Raw genomic sequence first — 21,260 nt, 5'->3', positions numbered from 1 at the left:
GTACGATACTGAATGATGATAATATACCCCAATTCCCAGGATTCCATGTAACCACGTTCTGTTGACACTTAATCTTCCTTCCAATTTTCAACCTACCCCTGTAATCAAGTGTATGGTATACAGAAATTGGTGGGAAGACCTTTAAGCACTCAATTTTGAAGCTTAGTCTTTTAATTATTTAGCAAGTGCAACCTGCAAAGACTTTTAGTGGTGCTCCCACTAACATAAAACTCCTTAGCATAAAAAAACGGGTTTCTCCCTGTCTCTTCATGGAAAGTTCTGAGAGAGAAATGGAAAGAAAATTTCTAAACAGCCCCCAATAAAATTTTTAAACAGCCCTAAATAAGCACATAGAGGAAAAGATGCTCAAGATTTAAATACTGGTAACCGTCAAGCCTTCTGAGCAATCAGGACTAGCACCCGGTAATGGCTATTTCAGAGGAACCGGTTATCGGAGGCATCAGAGGGTCATGAGGGAAAGATGCTATTTATGCCCAGGAAACAAACTGGCTCAATAGGGACCAAATCAGTGTATTGACTCTTAAGACTCTATACTCCTAACCAGCAGGAGCTGTAAGATCATGATCATGAGAGAAATGCCTGGGTGAGCCAAGGTGAGCCTCAAGTTCACTGCTGCCAACAGGCTGTTCATGCGTAGCACTGAAAACTACCGTAAAACCAACCAAGTTACTTGAGGATCATTTCTACCTACCACCTCTAATGGACTGTGCTCAGCTCTTTGGCCTCAGGAAGAGCACAGAACTAGGCAGAATGCGTAGCAGAGAACCAAAAAAGTTACCAACATGAAAAACTAGAAAAGCAGAAAAAGATGGATTTTTCTGAGAAAAACAAAAAACATACCCATCAACATACAGGAGACTTTCCAGCATCACTGGATCATTTTGGATTCTAACACTGGGTAGAACTTGGACACTGTCACCTCTCCATTTCTATCGTTTTTTTCTAGGCTGTGCCAGAGTTCCTTGAAGTGACCACAATAGCCAATTCAGGTGCATTCTACCTACAAACCTGTCATTTATTTTATTACTGAGATACTGACATCAGAAGTGTTTTTTTCTGTAAGTACACAGACACATTTACTATTTTCCAAACAGCAGGGGATGTTCATGTGCGCACAGACAGGAGTATGTGTTTAATACGGTTTAGTGGCATCCTATGTAATTAATGTGTTGAAATCTTTTAACGGGGAACATGGAGAATTTTTTTCAAATATCTAAGGTTTTGCTTTTTTAGGGTACAGAAAAGATTATTTGCAAGGCATATATGCTTTGCATGATAAATAACTTTCCCCCCACATATCATTAATTTTTGTTATATTTAGAAATTTAAGACCAGGAGCAAACATCTGTCAGACTAATTTTTTGCTTTTTCATAAGTGCAACTTTTTAATAAAAATTTACATCTAGATAAACAATCTTCAGACTTTTGAAACTTTAATAAGATTTTAAAAACATCATGACTTTGAACTGAAAAACATACACGTTTAGCACACAAATATTGTAATATGAATCAACTCCAACTCCATTTGAAAACATGGGAATCAAATTACAGTTTTAGAAGTTAGTAATTCACATTTAAGCAAGTTAGCGCCTTGCTGAATTCAGCCTTTGTAAAAAAGAGACTTAGTGCATATTGGAATGGCACAAAGTGCTTTTGTACCATTTTGTTGATTTTTTCACCTTATTAAACAAGATCAAGTTCTTGAAAGTTGGTAGATAACGGCTAACTTCCTACGACATGTGAAATTTCCAATGGTAACAGTTACATTTTGTAACAGAACATTTTCTATAGATTTCTTTTCCTATCTTAAAATTTTAAAAGCAATCATTTGTAAGGATTGCATCAACATCAATTTAGCAGAGGAAGATCAAACTTTATTGAAACTGCTTGCATACAAAATATATTGCACTATAACCAAACAAATGTCAACATAAAATCCAATCTGTTGTCGCTAATATGTACAGAGAATATTGCCCAAGAGCAGTTACATTACAAGGTCATTCTACCTTGGTTAATTATCTACAGTATTTTAAACCAAACAGCTTACAGATGATGTGTGCAAGGTACCAATTTCTGTTTTCAAATACTATACATTCCCAGAATAAATAACTAGAAATCAACATTAATGTTTGGCAATACTTTCAAAAGACTTTTTAATATTCTTGAAATCATGTGCAGTTTGTTGCCATTTTTATACGCTTATTTGTATGCAAGGAAAAGTAACTGTAAAATGAAAATTCAAAGAAACAAACTCACAAGATACATCAGAGGCAGAACTTGGGTTCGTACGGCTCTGTACAGATTCAGTGGTCCCCCTACTCGGAGTTATTTTTTAAGAAAAATATAACATCTCAGAGTGAAGGTCCTTCACATATTTTTCCTCAGTAAATTTCATTCATTAAAAAAAAAAAGACAAAACCAAAACCCAACATGTCAAAAAACAAAAGAAAAAAAAAGTAGTATTTGTTAACCAATCCTAGTCTGCTTTCCAATTCTGCTTATACATTAGACCTTAAATTTATAGTTTATAAAACATTTAACCTGCTTCAAATGTTTCTTAGACAAAGTACCTGTACTTCACAGGATTATTATGCACACGTGGAAATGACCTTCCTATCTCCCCGAAATAAGCCTGAAACTAAAATATGAAAAACTTCACGAAACTTGGGGAGGACAAAATAAAAAAGGCTCTAAGTTAAAATTGGTCATCAGGCCAAAGAGCAGGCATATCCTTCTAACTCGACCAGGAAGGTTTGTTCCTAGCTGAAAACGTTTCAGCCTCTCTCAAATGAAAAGATAGTTATTTCTTCTCCTGTCTATACAGAAACATTACACATCCCTCTCAATAACACTATTTGTCAAACTTCAGTGCAACAAAACAAAAACAAAAACAAGTCCTATTCTTTACTGCCTAACCTGATGTTTATGTAAGGAAAAAATATGGAAAGCATGCATTCCTCTATGAAGTACTAATGTTTGACAGGGTTTGCTACATCTTTAACATTTAGTGTTTCCAACTTATCTTCCCTGAACTCTGCATCCAAATATAATATTCCTACCTGCCAAGATATAAAAAAGGCACAGATCATACAACTTTTTTTTTTTTGCTAATGAAAATGACAAACGTCACATCACACACATCTCAGGGTCCACTAAAATACTGGAAAAGTGGACCAAAACATAAACTGACACAGGACGTGAAATGACACAGTATTTTATAGACTTTTACATGATACTGAAAACAGAAGTCTAACATGATTACCGTAAGTGCTATTTATTCAGAAAAACTGAAATATACCGGTGAGTTATCACCCAGTGCAGGAAAATGGTCCAAATTAACAAAAGACATCACTGCTCAGTACTTTAAAAAATAAACCAAACTAAAATCCTTTCCTGAAGTGCTAAGTATACTTAAAAGTAATGTTTCAAAATTTCAAGATCTTTTTGTGCAAATCTGAAAATTGTTGCTTATGGTCAATACCAAAGAAAAAAAAATTTCTTAACAGAATTTGTGTTCATTTCATGCCCTGTGCCATCTTGCCTACTATTTGTCTTTGGCCTAACAAAGTTTTCTAATATGGAATAAGAATTATGGAAATGGTATAGGAAATATAACTTCAGAATTATGCAGTTTAGGGTACTCCATTCACAAGTGGTTGCTGACCATCCACGCTGTCTGGCTTTTCCTTCTTCTGGTTACGATCTTTACCCGTGCGCAGCCGATTACCTTCACTGGAGGTATTCTGTAATGTTTTAGTGTGGACACTCCTTTCATTATTGCAGTCAACTCTGATCTAAAACAAGTTATAGTTGTTATATACACAGACCATATCCTATTGTAATCTGTAATTGGCCTGACAAGAAATTTAAGCCTGAAGTGTAAATTCCACATGTTAAATGGGGAAATGGGGGTGAGAATAGAAAGAGTGCAAGAAATTAAGGTCAGGCAAGATCTTTATTTGGTTTGATTTTAAAACACTCTTCTTCAACTGGAGCACACTGGTCATCTCACTGCGTCCAAAGTTAGACAAAAACTCACAATCCTACCGTGTCTTCTTCTAAGCAGAATAAAACAGTGAGAAACAAATATTTACAATGAATTGCTATTATTCTGATTACAAGATATACATGATTATAATACTAGAATTCAAAAGAATGGGTTATTCTTCAAAGACTGTTAAACCAAAGAGGAGAGACATAATGTCTTCCTATTCCAACCTTACCAGGATAAGAACTCAACCAACTCACTTATTAACTAGCCTTCAGTTGACAGCTTTGTATCTATCATGGGTATGATTAAGTATCTCTATAAAGAGAGCTCCCAATGTCTCCCAGCAGAAAATAAGTGTTAGTTTCTAGTAGCTCGCATTTCAGTAAGGCAAGTCGGATGATCATACAACTTGAACTCTCAAGAATAAGGATGGTAGAGGGAAATCTGAAGAAACTAACGTGTGGAAAGGCTGGAATCCCAGGAAGAGTGTAAAGATGAATGCAATTTATAAAAAATTCTTAAGATTTATACAACATTTTAAGTGCCAACACCGAACACTTAAACACTGCTAACAGAATTCCAGATGCTGTACAAAAGAAAAATAACACTGACCAATGGGCCTAACACAACTACAAATATTGATCTGCTTCAAGTACAAATGCTATGTATATCCCAAAATGGTTCACTGTAATTTCAAAGTGTATTTAAGTGTTGGGTCTGGGTGCGTCTTACAAATGTTTGGTTGTCAAGGGTTCAGTGCTTTGATTCAGATCTATTTTCATACTTACATAGAACACACCACCTTTTTATTTGGTATTCCATTTTAATTATAAATATGTATCTTTTTAACCAATGCGATTAGATTGCCAAGTTCATCAAACATGTCAGTTTAAGTGGGGAATTATAAAACTGGGACATAAATGCCTCACATCTTTGTAAAGCACATGTATGTAGATTATTTCATCAATCTCTTTATCTAAGTCTAATGTCTTTTCTATGCTGGTCCTTAAGAACCCGCCAGTAGTTAACACCTACTTACAAGTGCTAGGGATTCTAAGGAATATTCTGTCATGAAGTTTCTGCTCTAAAGAAGTATCTCTCACAAATCTTGGATGTTGGTTCCAAACCACTCCATAGCCAAGAAGGAAGCCTGAATACTTGTATTAAGAATTAAAAGTTAAAGAAGAAGAGAACATGGATTCTGGGAATCAGTCACCAGGGTTCCAACATCACTCCACCATATGCTAACTATGTGACTACATAGTCAAAGGACTATGGACAAAAGACTGAATGTTTCTAAGCTTCAGTTTACTCATCTATGAAACAGAACAGTAAAACTACTTACCTTGGGGTTACTGGAGGAGTAAATGACATAACACATACACAAAGTACTTAGCGAAGGTACCTGGACATACTCAGGTGTAATTTTAAAAATGATTTAACAATGGGTTCAGCACAGGTGATGACCAATTGAGAACAGAGGCTGGCTGTAAACAAGCAGCTGACTGACTCAGCATGTACTAGCTGAGTTTCATCAGTCCTGCCTATCACGATTACTACCCATGAGATAGACACCTTCTTTTCCTTACTTTCCACTCAAAGAGGACACCCCATCCCTGCAACTCAGGGGAGGAGGGCCCCACAGGGCCTACTCAGATCATTCTCACAGTACATTCCAGAATGTTCTCTTTCTTGGGGAATCGGGGGCAACCACCAATGTGGTACCAAAGTCATAATGTGACTGTCGAAGTCTTCACATATACTCAGACTGCATATTCTCTATAGAAATCTTCCTTGTATACTTGTTACAAAGGACTAAGATTGCCCACAATTGTAACGTTGAAAGGAACATATTTCACATATACCAAATTCAGAACCTTTGAACATGTTTTAAAATAAAGTAAAATAAACTCATAAATCTCAAAGTACCGTAATTCAAACAACTGAGATAAAAAGAGGCACAGAGGTTTACCTGGAGGGATCCATCTGCTGTTCTTCCTTTAGCCTCTCTTGGATTACGTGGACGGTTATCTGTTCGGGAGTGATCATCATTCCCTACAAGGACATTTTCACAAAGTTCAACAGTCACTGATTCTGACAGGCTTAGTGGAAGTTCTTTATTCCCACATCCTCAATCTATTTAGACCAACCACAGAATCTAATATATAATCAACAACCTAGTGATTCCAGTTACATAATGGTTAATAATCTAGCATGCTACAAGAAGGCATTACAATTCTGCATCAACTGTGTTACAGATCAACCTGAGCTAATGATCAGATGTCATGGTTAGAATCCCCAAAGCAGCTGAACTGGTTATCAGTGTTCATTCATATCTTCTACATGAACCATAAGGAAGGGTGTCTAATATCCTGTTAACCACTGTACGAATGAAAGGCTGAGCCTTTCCCACGGTGACCAGTTTAAAACAGAAGAAACAGGGTCTTGGTAATACAGCATTGAATCACCAAGATTTTTCACAGAACTTCAGACAGTTGTTACAACTCACCTTTATTCCTGAATAAATGAAAACCTCTGTACCTTTGAAGCCGCCTCCACGTCCTCTTCCTCCCTGGCCTCTTCCTCCCCCGCCACGCCGTCGTCCGTCTCCTCTGCGCAGGAAGTTCTCCCTCTCTTCCTCTGTTGGAGCTAATGACCAATCACTGAGTTCATCTCTGTGGTCAGATTCTGTTTCAGAAGCATTTGATGCTTCAGAATTAGTTCCTATCGAGAGTTAAAAGTTATATACCATTGTCCGACTTAAAAAAAAAGTTAGGTTAACAGAAGCTTCCAGAGACGTTTCAGGGGTAATCCAATACTCTTCCCAATTTATAAGCCCACCAAAAAGTATTATTACTTTCCATTTTGTAAAACAAATTATCTTAAATTCAAAATAAAGGGTTTCAGAATATTTGAGGTAATTTTGGTTTTAAACATTTTTGGTTATCATTAAAACAACACAAGGTATTTCAGCAGCCATCTAAGTTCTACCCTGAGTGCGCCACGTCACTAAACAGCTGTGCTCCTTTACACATCTGCGCCCTCTGAGGGAAAGCTGTCTACAACAGTTACATACTGTTCCTTGATAAGCAAAACCTCTATAAAGAGAGTTCCTTTTAACAAGGCTTGGCCCAGGGACAGAGGGGATTGCACACATTTTGGTCACCTCTGAGAGGGTGGCAAAGAAGGCCACCATGGCAACTGTCTCAGGGCAGGATCTCTTGTGGGATGAGGGACTGGACCCAGCTGAAGGGGTATGTGCGTGCCTGATGCTTGCTCCATAACCTTCCCTCCCACTCCTGTTGGAATAACTGATCATTAATACAGGAATTATTATAAGAAACTCGTTATGCCTGAGGGGGTGGGTTAATGACAAAGGGGATGGGAGTGGGGAAAAAAAAAGAGTTCCATGGTGAGGTGGGACTTCACCAGCAAAAAGAACAGACTGTTGGGAGGGGTGAGGGGTGAGGTTCAAGGTTGGCCTTAGGAGTAGGTGTGTCTCTCCCCCACTCCAGAACATCAACTCTACTACCTCTCTCTTCCTCTGTTGGAGCTAATGACCAATTATAGCTTCACCATTATAGCTTCATTCCTGTGGATCTTGAAGGCTTTTCCATCTTTAAAGAGTTCCTTTTTGAAATGCAAATATTTGTGAGATGGATTATACCTTATACCATCATTAGCAAGTTACATAGTAGATACACAGTTGAGCAAGAAAGACAGTGGGTACTGGCAGGTGGGGATAGCGTTCAGTGAAAGGTAGTGGGAGAGAAGAAAGCAGCACTGACAGAACAGCTGGGAAGGCAAAGAGAAACTTCGCCTACTTCTTGACTGTGCCTAGGGCTGACTTTGGCCATGCCACTCAAAATCACCTTATGAGCCACAGAATGCAGACCCCTGATTTACACAGTCCATCCAGCAAGTATGACCAGCACATGTCTGACAAAAAATGAGCCATAGTACACAAATAAAAAGGTTCTGGCTATACAGTAGGAAAATCAGGAAAGGCCTTAAGAAAGTCATCAACACACAAAGGCTTAAGCAGATTTACCCCCAGCCAGAATGTGGACAGAACTCACACCTGCCCTGTGAACTCTATGTGTTATGATTAGGTTTTTACTCTATATGTCTCTTGCAACACAATTTGACCCACTGTGAATTGGAAACCATGTAGTGAGAAATTGTTATAATGGGGTTCTAATGAATATTAGAGATTAGCAGCTATTAAGTCTAGGAACAGATAAAGTTACTGAGTAAAATGCTTAGTTTGTACCTGAAGTATATCCAGGACCGCGTCTGCCGTGCCCCCTATTTCTGTAAGGTCTACTACCTCGACCCATTCCTTGACCATCATCAGTCACATAGCCTTTTTCCTTATCTGTACGATTTGGTGGTGGTCTAGAACTAGCTCCAATCTGTCGCAACTGCTCATCAATTTGTAATCTCTCCAAACGCAACTGGTCTACTTCCTATTTAAAATATACAAGATAACAGTAAAAATAATTTGACATTTTACTTAATAATACCTTTCTCCTTTTCATCAGATAAAAAGTATACTGGAAATATTTCAATTTCAGTTCTAAATTTACAGTAAACACTGTTACACAGAATCATCAGGAAATTGAATGGTCTCCTTAAAAAGAAAATTACTATAGATAACAGATTATTGATGTCCAGAATTAGAGATATAACAAAAATACTCAGCATTAAAATGATACTGAATAGAATTTAAAGTTGTTTGACCTGGTACTATTATCCAATAGAATCTGCTAAGGCACAGACATACTCATTTTGGGACTTCTTGATGATAGGATATTGAATAAAACAACTCTAAAATGTATGAATACAGATAAACGACATTTAAGGTTTACCAGCTGACCTTAAAAATCACACAGTGTAAATAATCTTAACTGAAACAGATTTGCCAGTTAGTATCTTAATTTACAAAGCATTGAGTTTGGGCCATCTTCTGTTTTCAAAGAACATACATATACTACAGCAGGTCTTTGGATATGATTATACAATGAAGGAACAACTATTTTTAACAAACTGAAAATGCTCATATTCTTTATATGGCAGGGGACTATTTAATAGCTGACCAAAAAAGTTAGGTCCTCCATCACGCCTTGAAAACCTCTTACAGACTACAACTCTGCTAGAACAAGTATGACAAACAGTATAAATTCAGTTGATCAAAAATACACCTGGGGTCCACTGAGAGACCCTTACACACAGTGCTTCCAATATGTTGGGTTCTGTCAAATCCAGATGAAGCCTCAATTCTAACCCTTGTCCTTGCAAAGGACCCACAGACATCTCATTTACTGGCTAGAGGGAAGTGGATCCATAACTACAGTAGTACTGGGTGTCTCAGTCAAGCAGAGGCCATCATAGGGACTGTCTACATGAACAGTCATGGAGAAGTCCCTGCAAAGCTAAGTTCCTAAAATCTTGGTCGTGGCAGCTTCTGGAAGAGAAAGGGCAGGTAAGGATCTAGATGAGTTTCATCAGTGCTCTGAGGCAAAATTTCTGTTTTACAAAGGACTTGAGCAAAGGAGAGCCTGTAGCTAAGTGAGTGGATTACGCCAAAAGTACAGTTATAGCTCATGGAACGGGTATGTCTTGCAAAACAGAATGGTAGTCCAGGTTCTCCCTGTGGGGCAAAGCAGTCTCCTTTTGGTGAGAGATGCCAGGCCCAATCAAGGGAAGATCTGGTGATGGAAAGAATGGCAACAGGACAGCTACTGATGACCAAAAAAGATACTCAAATGTGAAGAATAAATCAAAAGGTCTAAGAGAGAACATTAGTCAAAAGAACAAGGGACTGATACAGTGCAATCCTAACTCTCCAGGATGGTCTTCATAATTATCTAAGCAAAAAATATGGAGAAAAACACATACGAAAGATAACACATAAAACACATTTTAAAAACAAAGACAAATAAGCAAATCAATGGGGTATCCTACCAATGCGAACCTTGCTGGATGAAACCTTCACACTTGCAAAGACTAACTGAGCACCACAAGAATGAATGAAATGCCTAGCTATTGTACTTTTCTTTCTTATTTGTATACAAGTAGAAATTGTTCAATTTTATTTATTTCAGCAAAAAATTAAGATAGCATCATAAATAAATAAAGTTGGACTATTTTTCAAATACTGTTTAGTGCCAGTTACATTATAATCTTGATACATATGTATATAAAGAAGAAATTATAAAAGTGACAAGGATAAGATTCCATTTCATTGAACTATAGAACATTTTGGCCAAAGGGAATTTTCAAAAGCATCCAGTCTAGGGAAGTGACTTGCCTAAAGTCACATAGCCAGTTCCTGGCAGAAGAGAGACTAGAAGCAAACTGCTGGATTGCCAATCCAGTGCTATTCCCACTGTACTTTGTAGCCTCCTGGTTCCTGCTTTCCAGCTTGCAATCTAGAGGAGGCATAACCACACAAACACTGGCTAAAATGAGCATTTATAAGAAGACACAAATTGTTTCTATTTTCTACCACAGAGTATAGAGAAAAATATGAAGGGTAAACATTTAAACAGAGGACTTCATGAAACGCTGGGATTTCCTTGACAAATGACAAAAGAGAGACAACAAAGGCAAGTGTTACAGATACAAAATTTGGCCTGGAAAAAACTCACAAAGGCTAGAAAGGATCAACTGGATGACAAGGCTATGTAAAGGATTACCTAAATTGAGTGTAAGGCTTCAGAAGAATACTGGGAAATGAGGGAATTTACTGAGAACTGGAATATTGGTCCTTAAATTTATAATGATGAAAAACTGACTTGAGTTTTCAGAAGGAATATAGTAAGCTAAACAAAGTATTTTCTTTATTATCTTTTATAGGTCTTTCATTGTAACATACAGAATGAATCTTAACTGCTGACAGATTTATTATGGAGTTTTTATATTTTAGTGCAAAAGGATTAGAAGTTAAGGTTCTTCCTATTCTCACCTTTAAATAGTTCAGGTGATAATCCAAAAGAACAGTGGCATTAGCGATGCTGTCCTTTGTTCCCACAAAAACAAATGGTACCATACCCTGAAAAAGAAATGGTAACAATGATTCTATAAAATTAATGAGGGATTAATGCGAAAAAATGCAAATAATGACTAAATCTCTAGCTCAGGGTCTGACAAACAGTAGATACACAAATGTTTGCTGAAAATATAAATCAATACACGAAAACAACAATAGTTGGTATATTTTGTACATTTACTGTGAATAAGGACAGATCAATATAACAACCCCTTAAATGCATCATGTTATGTTTTAAACACTACTATTAAATGTTGGCAAAGTCACAGATTATGTAATTCAAAATTATACAAGCTTTAACATGAGATGTACAAACAAAATTAATACGTTCAAATACTCTAAATCATTTACTACAGGTTTTATCTAGATCAAATTCTTTAAAAAGTAATTCAAAATTAGATACTAGGGTACAAGAGTGACAACTAAAATCAATTTTGCTAACCAAGTCAACAGAATACAAACAAAATACAAACAAAAAGAACTAGGATAAATTAAAATGCATTCAGTAGTCTGACAAGAAAAAAAAAAACAGGCACATCCATAAGTATAAAATTTAGCATTTCAATACATTTCAATAATGTATTCTGAAAATTACAAAAGGCTGAATCATAAGAAAAGTTCGATCTTCTCTCTGTGGTACTATTTTATTATATTAAAATACTAAAAATATATACTTCTAGCCCATCACCATAAATGAGGAAAAAACTTTATCTAGTCACAAGTTACAGGGAAGCCTAGGCCAGCTGTACAAACTAATAGCTGGCAATTATGACATCAAAGTTGAGCACAGTTCAATATCTTGCTACTGAAAGAATACACATGTACACATGGTTACTGATATTCACAAGTGACTAAAGAAAAGCGTACAATGGCTTTGAGGTGGAAACACAATTTTCTAGGCAAAGCTTCTAGGTGTGAAAAGCCAAGATGCTGTCCCTTTAGCAAGTATCATTTTATTAAAAAGAGCATTCATCTGATCGGTGTGGCTACTGCTGGGCTGCTTTGTTTGCTTGCATTCAGTACACAGCATCTAAAATGTATCTGTGGCTAGAGTAGGCTTTTTCTTTTTCCTTCCACGTGAACGTGGCTATTGATGGGGAACAAAACTGAACAATTAAGAATACTACTTGCAGACTGACCTTCATCTGGTAGGCAAGGCACTGCTTCCTAGTAACAGTGATCACCTGAAAACCAGCTGCCACTGAAAATCCGTGGGCTTCATAAGGACTTTTTTTTGCATTGCATAATATATGAACTACAGAAATAATCAGGTCTGCGAATCAGATCTCTTCTTCTCAAAACATTTTTGACTGTTGAGTTTTTTCCCCAACTGGCTTTGTTACAAAGCAGTTAACCATATTATTCTCAAAAATATCATATGATGAAATGCTGCACCCTTCCTTCTGGATCATACAGTACAAAATAAGCTTTAAAACCCTATGTCACAGATTCAGTTTGATTGACTTCGGAGTAAATAACTTTAAAACATCTTCTCTTTCAATGTGTCCACTTGCAGTTATATTTCTCTTTATAAAACGGCATTTTTGCTTTTAATCTCTTGTGAGTCATAACATTTTTCCCATAAATAATTCTCACAGGCCAAGCAGGAGGCCCTGGCCTCAAGGAACTCACAACGTGGCTGAAAAGATCAAAACTAATGGCTACGCAGTAAGTGCTACCATAGGGGTGAGCATATTGGAGCATGGAATGGGGAAAGGCTCTTGAGCCAGTCAGGGGGAGGGGATCTGAGGCAAGTACACAAGGAAAGCACAAGGAGTAAGGTCAAAGCAAGGTGGCAAGTTGGAGGAAGCAAGAGCGCTCCAGGCGGAGGAAACACATGCACATGTCTAGAAGCAACAGAGTATAACATGTTCAGAGAACTCTGCTTCAGTACGGCTCAAGCCTCTCTAGAATGAAAGGAAGAGGACTGGTAAGAGATGATAGGTGACGGTGAAAGAAAGGCCTCATAGGCAACAGGAAGGCATCTGAGCTTTCTCCAAGGGCAATGGATCCACATACCCACAAAACACTCCCCCACCATCCCCCAACCCTGATGGTCATGTGTAGTCCTTCTTAACAAGGGGAATAAACATTAAAATATAAAATTCAAATGTACTTTTCAAGGAATGTTCTCCTACCTGCCAAACCTTGAGTTCAGGTTTCTGGGATTCCCCTGCTACAAGTGATGAAACCACTAACAGCTAAAGCAGCATAAGGAACGCAAGTGATGTTGTTAATTGTAACAAGTGACACCGAGAAGCCTGAACGCAGGACTGTCACTGCAGGGCTTCTAACCCACTGCTAAACAGTTAGGTTCGGTCAAATATTGAAAACCAGTTTCTAAAATATGGCTTTACATAGTAACTAATGCATCTAACAGAAGGCATATTTTGGGCTATTACAACCTGCAAAATTTCAAGAGAGACAGCATGAAAAAATGAAAGTCCACCCTTGAAAGAAGACTGTGACCATTAAATGCAACCCTGTAGTTTATGTTTACAGCATAAGTTCTGTCACTGTGAATAAGCTGAAAAGTAGGCAGCACTTTGGTTTGTAATATCTCATAAGCTGGCAATCAGATTTGAAAAAAACACAACATGAGTAGCCTATAAGCCTAACCAGAGAGAACACCCGAAACACCAATTGTGACATCTGGGTTGAAGAAATTACTTTTAGCATAATTCAAAGTGACAAATATTTCTTACCCTCTGCACTTTTGTACTGTTAGGCTGAGAAAAATGAGTGCTGTTTTCCTTTATATCTATATGTTTTTTTTCTTCCGAGGGAGTAGGTCCAACTCTTGAGTTACTGGAAGGTAGGGAATTTGGTGGCATAATTTCCTTGGTAAAAAAAACACAAGAGAAAAACAGACCAACTTTTAAGACTTTATTTAGCTTATTATAACGTTTTGGTAAACAAAATTACAGAATGCAAAAATTACGCAGTAAAATCTCCAAAGTATTTAAGTTCAGCAAAAAGAATCTTTCCCAAAAGGAGGTTGGTTAGACAATATGTGAAAATTATGGCAATTTGGGGGGATTTTATTTTAAACCCTACCATTCTACAGAAGAGCAGGTCCTTACCTCCCCAACTCCATACAAATACTTTAAAAGTTGCTACCACACTCATGAATATAAAAGTGAGCATTATAAAATTTAAAGATTGGGAAGAGATGTTATGCCCAGATAAAAATTTACAACACACAAAATAAACACACATACACTTAAACTAAAAAAGCCAAAGGATGAAAGCCAGACAACCTAACCAGTAACCCAATTTTTGCTGTGTCAGCAACATTAAGTAATATTTGAAAAGTGCTTTACACTTTTCTATATTTATGACTCCCCATTTTAAAGACTGAGAACAAGCGTTAAAGGAGTTAAAAAGTGACTAATCCAAAGTCACAGCACTGGAGACTAGACAGAGGCCATTATCTACAACTATACCGTTAACTGGCATGCCTCCTAATCAGAATTTTTACATTCACATTATGTGTGTATTACAGAGGCCTATAAATTAATGTCAAATAAAACAATAAAAAATGTTTACTTTTATTAGACAAACTAGAAACAAATACACCAGAACATACCTCTTCTTGTGGAACATTTTTCTCATTTTCGGCCTCAATTCTCACCCTCACAACTCCTGACTTGTCCACAATCTCCTGAATCAGTTTTCCATTTTTGCCTATTACCTTGCCTAAGTTAAGAAATGAATAATTCATGTTTGGTTTTAAAAACACATGCCCCAAACCGGTAAGCACACCCCACTGTAAACTATCACCTTATTTTACATATATATGCACACACATAATTATAAAATCTCAACACCAAAACAGAGACTCTTTTCAAAAAGACAAACTGGCTTTCCGAGTTAGTAGGTGGTCATCTGTAATCTCTTTTGGTCAGGTATTAGAGTGGATGAATACTCAACTGATTGGGTAATTTTGAATTTTTAAGGCAGTTCAAAGACAGGCTCTTATTTTGCACAAAAGGGTATACTTTGAACTTGCTGGTACAGTGGTGCGTATCACTCTTTCGGCAAAATTCTATGAAAAGAATTAAGGAAAAGGAAAGACAACAGAAAATACACTTGCTTATTTATTCGACAACTTCAATTCTACCTGTACCTGATTTAAATCTGCTTCTTTGCCCACAGTAAATATTTCTAGAATTTTATGTGGCACATTTATAAAAGATATTCTAAGTTTAAGAGTGGCCTAAACAGCCATACACCCATCTAAAAGATGTGTACATTCTTCAGGCCAGTGTGTTAGCAATATTGCTCCTGTGCACTACCCACAAATTCTATCAGTATATCAAAGGGGGAAGGATTAGCTACAGAGTGAAAGATTAAGAAATCACATTTTAAGATAACTCAAAACCACAACAAAAAAGCTTAAAACCAGTTCAAGGTTAAGTATTATTCAATAACATCCGTTAAAACGCCAAAGACTTCAAATACCAGTAATGAATAGGCAGTCGATTCTTTCCCTCATTTTATAAAATTCAATCACATACTTAACTGGGAAATGACTGCTGTCACAGCCACCATCACCCATTAGTGTAAAGCATCACATTACAAATGTAAGAACTACCGATTCTAGAAATCTACATGTGAATTACATCTGATTCCAAAGGCTCTCCCAAGGTACCCAAAAGCACCTTTGCACTGGCCACATGCATCATGTACTTGCCACATCATCATCAACTCATCTAAGGCAGGAATGGGGAAAAAACTGGAAGCCAAACCTAGATAAGAACCCAGGGAAAGCCTTCTTACAACAGGATCTGGTGGTTCTTCTCATCAGCATAGCCTTGGTACTCTTGCTGTGTGCGGCAGCCTCACTCACCCCCATAACCTCTTTCGACTGGTCAGTGGTCAGGGAACAGAACTGACACCACTAAATCAGGACTCCTGATCTAGGTCCTTTCGTCAATTAGTTCTGCTCTTCTCTTCAAATGAAAAGGGGCTGGGGGAGGAGAGAAGTTACATGGAGTCTTCCCACAACTTATTTTTTATCTCTAACACTTATATTTTCATGAATTAATGCTGATTTTAAAAAAGGTCTCAACGAATCAGCAAAAAGAAAAATGAGATTTTGGCACACGTTTAACTTATGTTTAACACGTTTAACTTAACTATCCTAAGTAGTGTGTGTTAACTATAGATGATTGAATAATTAAACCAACTCAATACCAAAGTGGGTGAAAAACAAGCAAATTTTTAGATAAGAAAAATAAATCAGTGTACATACTTGTGAACGTGAATCTCTCACAAAGAGATCTTGTGAAAAATAACGAGATCATAAAACATATTTTGGGACTCAAACTCACATAATACTGATTAGACATCTCCCTAAAGATCTGCCTTGCCAAACCATCTTACACAAAAACACTTTCCCGGGCCAGCCCGGTGGCGCAGCGGTTAAGTGTGCCTGTTCCACTTTGGCGGCCCCGGGTTAGCCGGTTCAGATCCCGAGCGCGGACGTGGCAGCACTCGGCAAGCCATGCTGTGGTAGGCGTCCCACATAGAAAGTAGAGGAAGATGGGCACAGATGTTAGCTCAGGGCCAGTCTTCCTCAAAAAACAAACAAACAAAAAACACTTTCCGAAAACTCCCAACATTCCCATTGTTAGAGCAGACAATCTCTAAAACAGAACTGTTTTACTTTAATAACTAGAAACAAAACAAAAATCAGGCTGATTGTACTTCAGCAGGCTTTCTGGTGAAAGGTCACTTCTGGGACCCTCTTGTCTCTAGGCAGGTTCACAGGCAGAATCTACTTTTCATAGCAAATAACCCAATTCTACATTACACAGCTATTTCCAAATGCCAACTGACATCTGACTATAACGTCCCTCAACTGAATTGGATGAAATTGTTTTGAAGAAGGGGAAGGAGGGAGAACTAACATTTACCGAGTCCCCTCCTATGTCCAGAGCTTGGGTAATATCTGTATCTATCTGTATCTTTCTATTTAATTATCACGACAACCCTGTGAGGTGAACACTATCATCACATTTGTTTCAGGGTTGAGGAAAGTAAGACTAAGGAGAGCTAAGTGAGTTGCCCAAGGCCGAATACCTATTAGAAAGTGACGTAGGACTGAAATCTAGATCCAGTTCCAACATCCAAGAACTTTCCCCACCATCATGCCATCTCAGGAAGGAACGCCACTGAATCTGACACCTAAGTTTCTATTTGGTAATTTCTGAAAAAAGTGTCTATTGACTATATTTTATAAGAACTTCTAAATTTAAAATAACTTTTCTAACTATAAAATGAATTGCTTGACAAACTGTAAATAAGAGGGAAATAAATATCATTCATAATCCCACTTACCCTGAGGTAATCAGCATAGTGCTGTACATACATTCTCTATACATACAACTGGTATGCAAGTTACCTCAATAACATTAGTAGTGTTCTTTAGTTGTCTGCAGTATACATCAAGTGAATAATTCTACATTATTTCACTACTATTTATACTTTATCTTCAATCAAACTAATTTGCTTTGCGAGAAAAACATTATTCCAAGTATTTCCTAATGGCACAGAAAGATGTTTATAATTCTATGCTGACAAAAAGTACAGCAAAACAGGCTAAGCTGGACTGAAACTACGTGAACAAAATGCACAGAAAGTCCTTATTTTCTCTTTCTTTAAACTTTCCAAAGGGCGTGCATTACTTCTCATAATCAGTCATGACGTCAAGTTGAAAAAAAATAAAACGCATAGGAAGTATGTCCCAATTTCATTTATAAATTAAAAACATATGTAGCGTTCTTGACAAAACCGCACATTCCTTTAATATGTTCTACTAAAGACATCTGTCGCATGTGAGGGTACTGGTGAAGGGTTCCAAGGTATTCGCTGGTGTTCGTGGTGGTGATGGTCGTGAAACAGTACTCAAGTCAAAACGAAGAATTACTGTCGATGTTGCAGAAAGCCCCACAGACATTCAGTGTTACCTCTAGCTTTGGAACTTACTAGATTTAAGTAACTTACATTCAGATGTTCAACTCCAAGATAATTAAGAATGCTATCATTTTATAGATCCATTAGAGAGATCATATACTAATCTACTCCAAATTACAAGGTCCCCAAATGTCATTCATTTAAAAAAATATATATTTAATTTTGAAAAAAATATATTTAATTTTAAGATATATAAAATATACAGTAAAGAGGCTGCGCAAAATTTATCCTTCCAGGCACTAGTAGGTTTGAACTAGCAAAGCAGTATCATTTGCATACCTTCCGAATATGTAATCTTTGCGTATCACATTTACCAAATATTTTCTGTACACCATAGCAACACACCATATTTCAAAGATTAAGCTTCAATTAAATGGTCACTCGAGTGAGTGAAAATGGAATTCTACCAGCATAAATTGTTTACCTAACTTTTGTTTTTGTAGTGGATGTCAACAGCAATTTCTGACTCACCTACTAAGTTCCTTGGAACTTGTATGACATCTTCAGCAAATTCAAGGAAGCTTCTGGCCTTTTTCACTGCATCTTGATCCTAATAAAAAGGGGGAGGAGATTTAAGACAAAAGATGAGCCATCTGAAATACTGGTTTTATTTTAGGAAAAAAAACCTATTTAGTAAAATATTTACCTCTCCATAAATATGAAATGTGCAGGTGTCTTCATCTAGATCGATAGCTGTGACTCCTGGTACTTTTCTAGCTTGCTGAATATTAGCACCATGAGTACCAATCGCTAGACCCATCAGATCTTCTCGTACGATAAATTGTTCATGAAACCTTGAGGCAAGTTGCCTTGAACTCTGAAGAGAAATGCACATCTGATTAAAATTCTTTATCAACTATTAAGACAACTGTATTTAGGTCAGCCATGTAAATTATCTTGACCCTATTTATCAGGGGCCTATCAATTAGTTTCAGTCAGAAACTAACAGGTTTTAGAAAATACCTCCCAAGGCATAAGTACTTATTAGGTTACTGAAAGTCTATGTCATTTGATATATTTTTGTTAACAGGAAAGGGCTTGTTGACAATTTTCCAAGGTAACTTTTGAAAACCTATTTGCAAGGCTGCCTTAACCAATGACATCAACAATGTAACAATTAAGAAGCAGATCAAATGTTCCCAAATAAAAACCAGCTCACTGGGTCTGACAGACTCAATGTTATTTAAGTAAAAGTATTCTTAAATACCATCTTTACAGAAAATTGTATTCAGTTCATTTTTACGGTGTGTATATATATGTTTTTTTCTGGAAACAGTGCTAGTTATATAACTTATCACTAGATACTGTGGTCTAGACATCCCTCTGATGAAGTGATGACATTAAAACGACAGCCTCCCACCACATCCCCCAACCTAAGAAAAGGAATCATAAAAACTGTTGGTACAGTAAGTTAATTGAATGATTACAGAGTGTCAAAGATTTACAACTTATCTTACATATGTGCCTGCAACCTAAAATGAGATCAGAGTCTGTAAGACCTTGTGATCTGGATCCACAAGTATGATCAATTCTTTCAAATATTCGGTAATGACTGAACTAAGTTACACTAACACGCCAAACTTGTGGATAATTGCTCTCTTTAAATAGAATTATCAAAATTTAATGTTTAGTTCTAGCATGCCATTAATGAAAACCAAACATATTAGTGGCTCATGTTGAAAAATGGAAATTTCTTATCTGAATATGTGGATCTCTTTAATATTAGTAGTGAGGAAAGATAGGCATGCACACTAGTTTCTCATTATTCAACATATCTGATAATTTGAATGAATGAGTGTAACTACTGCAAACAATTTTTAAAGTATAATATCCTTTTTGTAGATTAGAGTAACAAAATGTATCAAATATTCCTAGGACTTTTCAAGAAGTCATGTTTTTTGAGTCCTGGTTCATTCACCTGGTTCATTCTTTTCATTGATAATTCACTGATAAATGGTAAGTCAAAGGTATGATAGATCATTTAAGAAGAATGAGATGTTTCAGAAGAGGCATATGAGCATATTTCCATAATACTCACAATGACAGTAAGGAGGCTGTTCTGGCCTAAAAGTTATGGAGAATAGCTAAAGAAACCACAAACTTGTGAACACAAGGACATCAAGGACGAATGAGAGCAAAAACTAATTTAAACAGACCTCTGTGGCCATAAGGAAAACAAAGAGCAAAAGGAGATATCAATGTCTCCTCCCCTGCTAAGAGTTCAGCAATCACACATCAAGTTAGAAGGTGGCAAGTTTCACAGAGTTTTACAAGAATAAAGACTTTACTACCTTCTCTGTTAAAATGCAGTTTGGAACTCTTTTTTTTCTTTACTATTTCAACTGCATGGTGTTTTCCCTCTAATGAAAGGAATAATGATAAGGAACTCTGGAATCTGACAGTAATATACTTGAGTTGGCACATTAAACTAAAATCCATTTAGTTTCTATGGTAATGGATGGAAGTACTAGATAGTTATCAATGAAAATAAATGTATGGTGATGGAAATTATTGGAGGATTAATAAAAGTAGATAAAATGCACCTTAAGAGACGAAATAGTAAGTTAGGGAAATAGCCTCTGGCAGGAATCTGAAGACAGGAGTTTTAAAGAGTGACAACCAATTAGAATGAAGAAGTTCTATACCCTTTTAAACAGAGATAAACATACATAATGAAAGGAATATGATTAGATATTTAAATACTCTCTAGTACTTTAATGATAACATGTTATATGGAAGAAGCATTGCCTCATTTTATTAGCAGCTTTGATGAACTTCTAGAAAAAGTGAGTTGACCAGAAGTTTCTTAATATACATAAACTGCTGCTTAATTCTGAAACCTCAGACAAAAAACTTTAGTATGATTATGCTTTGTATAATTTTTCAAAATACAGAATCTAAGGAATTGCTAAGAAATAGTAAATAAAGGACAAGCTGCCCATACTCAAGTTTTGTAACCGCACACATCATTTCTAGATAGCCGTACAAGCAGCACTAGGGAAAGCCTCATACCTCTAGTTGCTTACTGGCTTCTTCATTTCTCAGTATCAGAGACAGCTTAGTGCGCAGACTCCGAAAGTGCATGTCAATCAGCATGTGTGCTCGCTTTGAGGTGACTTCATTGATGGACTAAAGGATATAAATTCACACCATTATTATCAAAGCAAATGCCCCAAATGAAATACGACAAAATAGACAACTCAAAAACACTCA

At 36.7% G+C, this 21,260-nt stretch overlaps 1 protein-coding gene across 15 annotated transcripts in view; it reads right to left on the bottom strand.

Moving 5' to 3' along the window:
• Positions 1-1,378: 1,378 nt before the first annotated feature.
• The window catches only part of FMR1 (fragile X messenger ribonucleoprotein 1), a 37,763-nt gene continuing 17,881 nt past the window's right edge, over positions 1,379-21,260 (bottom strand). For 2 of the 15 annotated variants that reach the window (XM_023634117.2, XM_070258184.1), the window contains 10 exons: positions 21,060-21,176; positions 18,694-18,864; positions 18,519-18,597; positions 14,656-14,765; positions 13,772-13,906; positions 10,983-11,069; positions 8,286-8,481; positions 6,554-6,736; positions 5,985-6,067; positions 1,379-3,815 (listed from right to left, as the gene is read on the bottom strand). In XM_023634117.2, the coding sequence (XP_023489885.1) occupies positions 3,654-3,815; positions 5,985-6,067; positions 6,554-6,736; positions 8,286-8,481; positions 10,983-11,069; positions 13,772-13,906; positions 14,656-14,765; positions 18,519-18,597; positions 18,694-18,864; positions 21,060-21,176 (1,323 nt within the window). In that variant the 3' untranslated portion in view covers positions 1,379-3,653. Of the gene's footprint in view, positions 3,816-3,957; positions 4,080-5,984; positions 6,068-6,553; positions 6,737-7,298; positions 7,566-8,285; positions 8,482-10,982; positions 11,070-13,771; positions 13,907-14,655; positions 14,766-18,518; positions 18,598-18,693; positions 18,865-21,059; positions 21,177-21,260 lie in introns of those variants that run through there. The other 13 variants (XM_023634119.2, XM_070258186.1, XM_023634118.2 and 10 more) reach the window with 9 other exon arrangements.

Source organism: Equus caballus, chromosome X (genome assembly GCF_041296265.1).
Source record: "Equus caballus isolate H_3958 breed thoroughbred chromosome X, TB-T2T, whole genome shotgun sequence".
Classification (NCBI taxonomy): Eukaryota; Metazoa; Chordata; class Mammalia; order Perissodactyla; family Equidae; genus Equus; species Equus caballus.
Note: the sequence above shows the minus strand (reverse complement) of the source record. Positions and strands in the feature narration are given on the sequence as shown.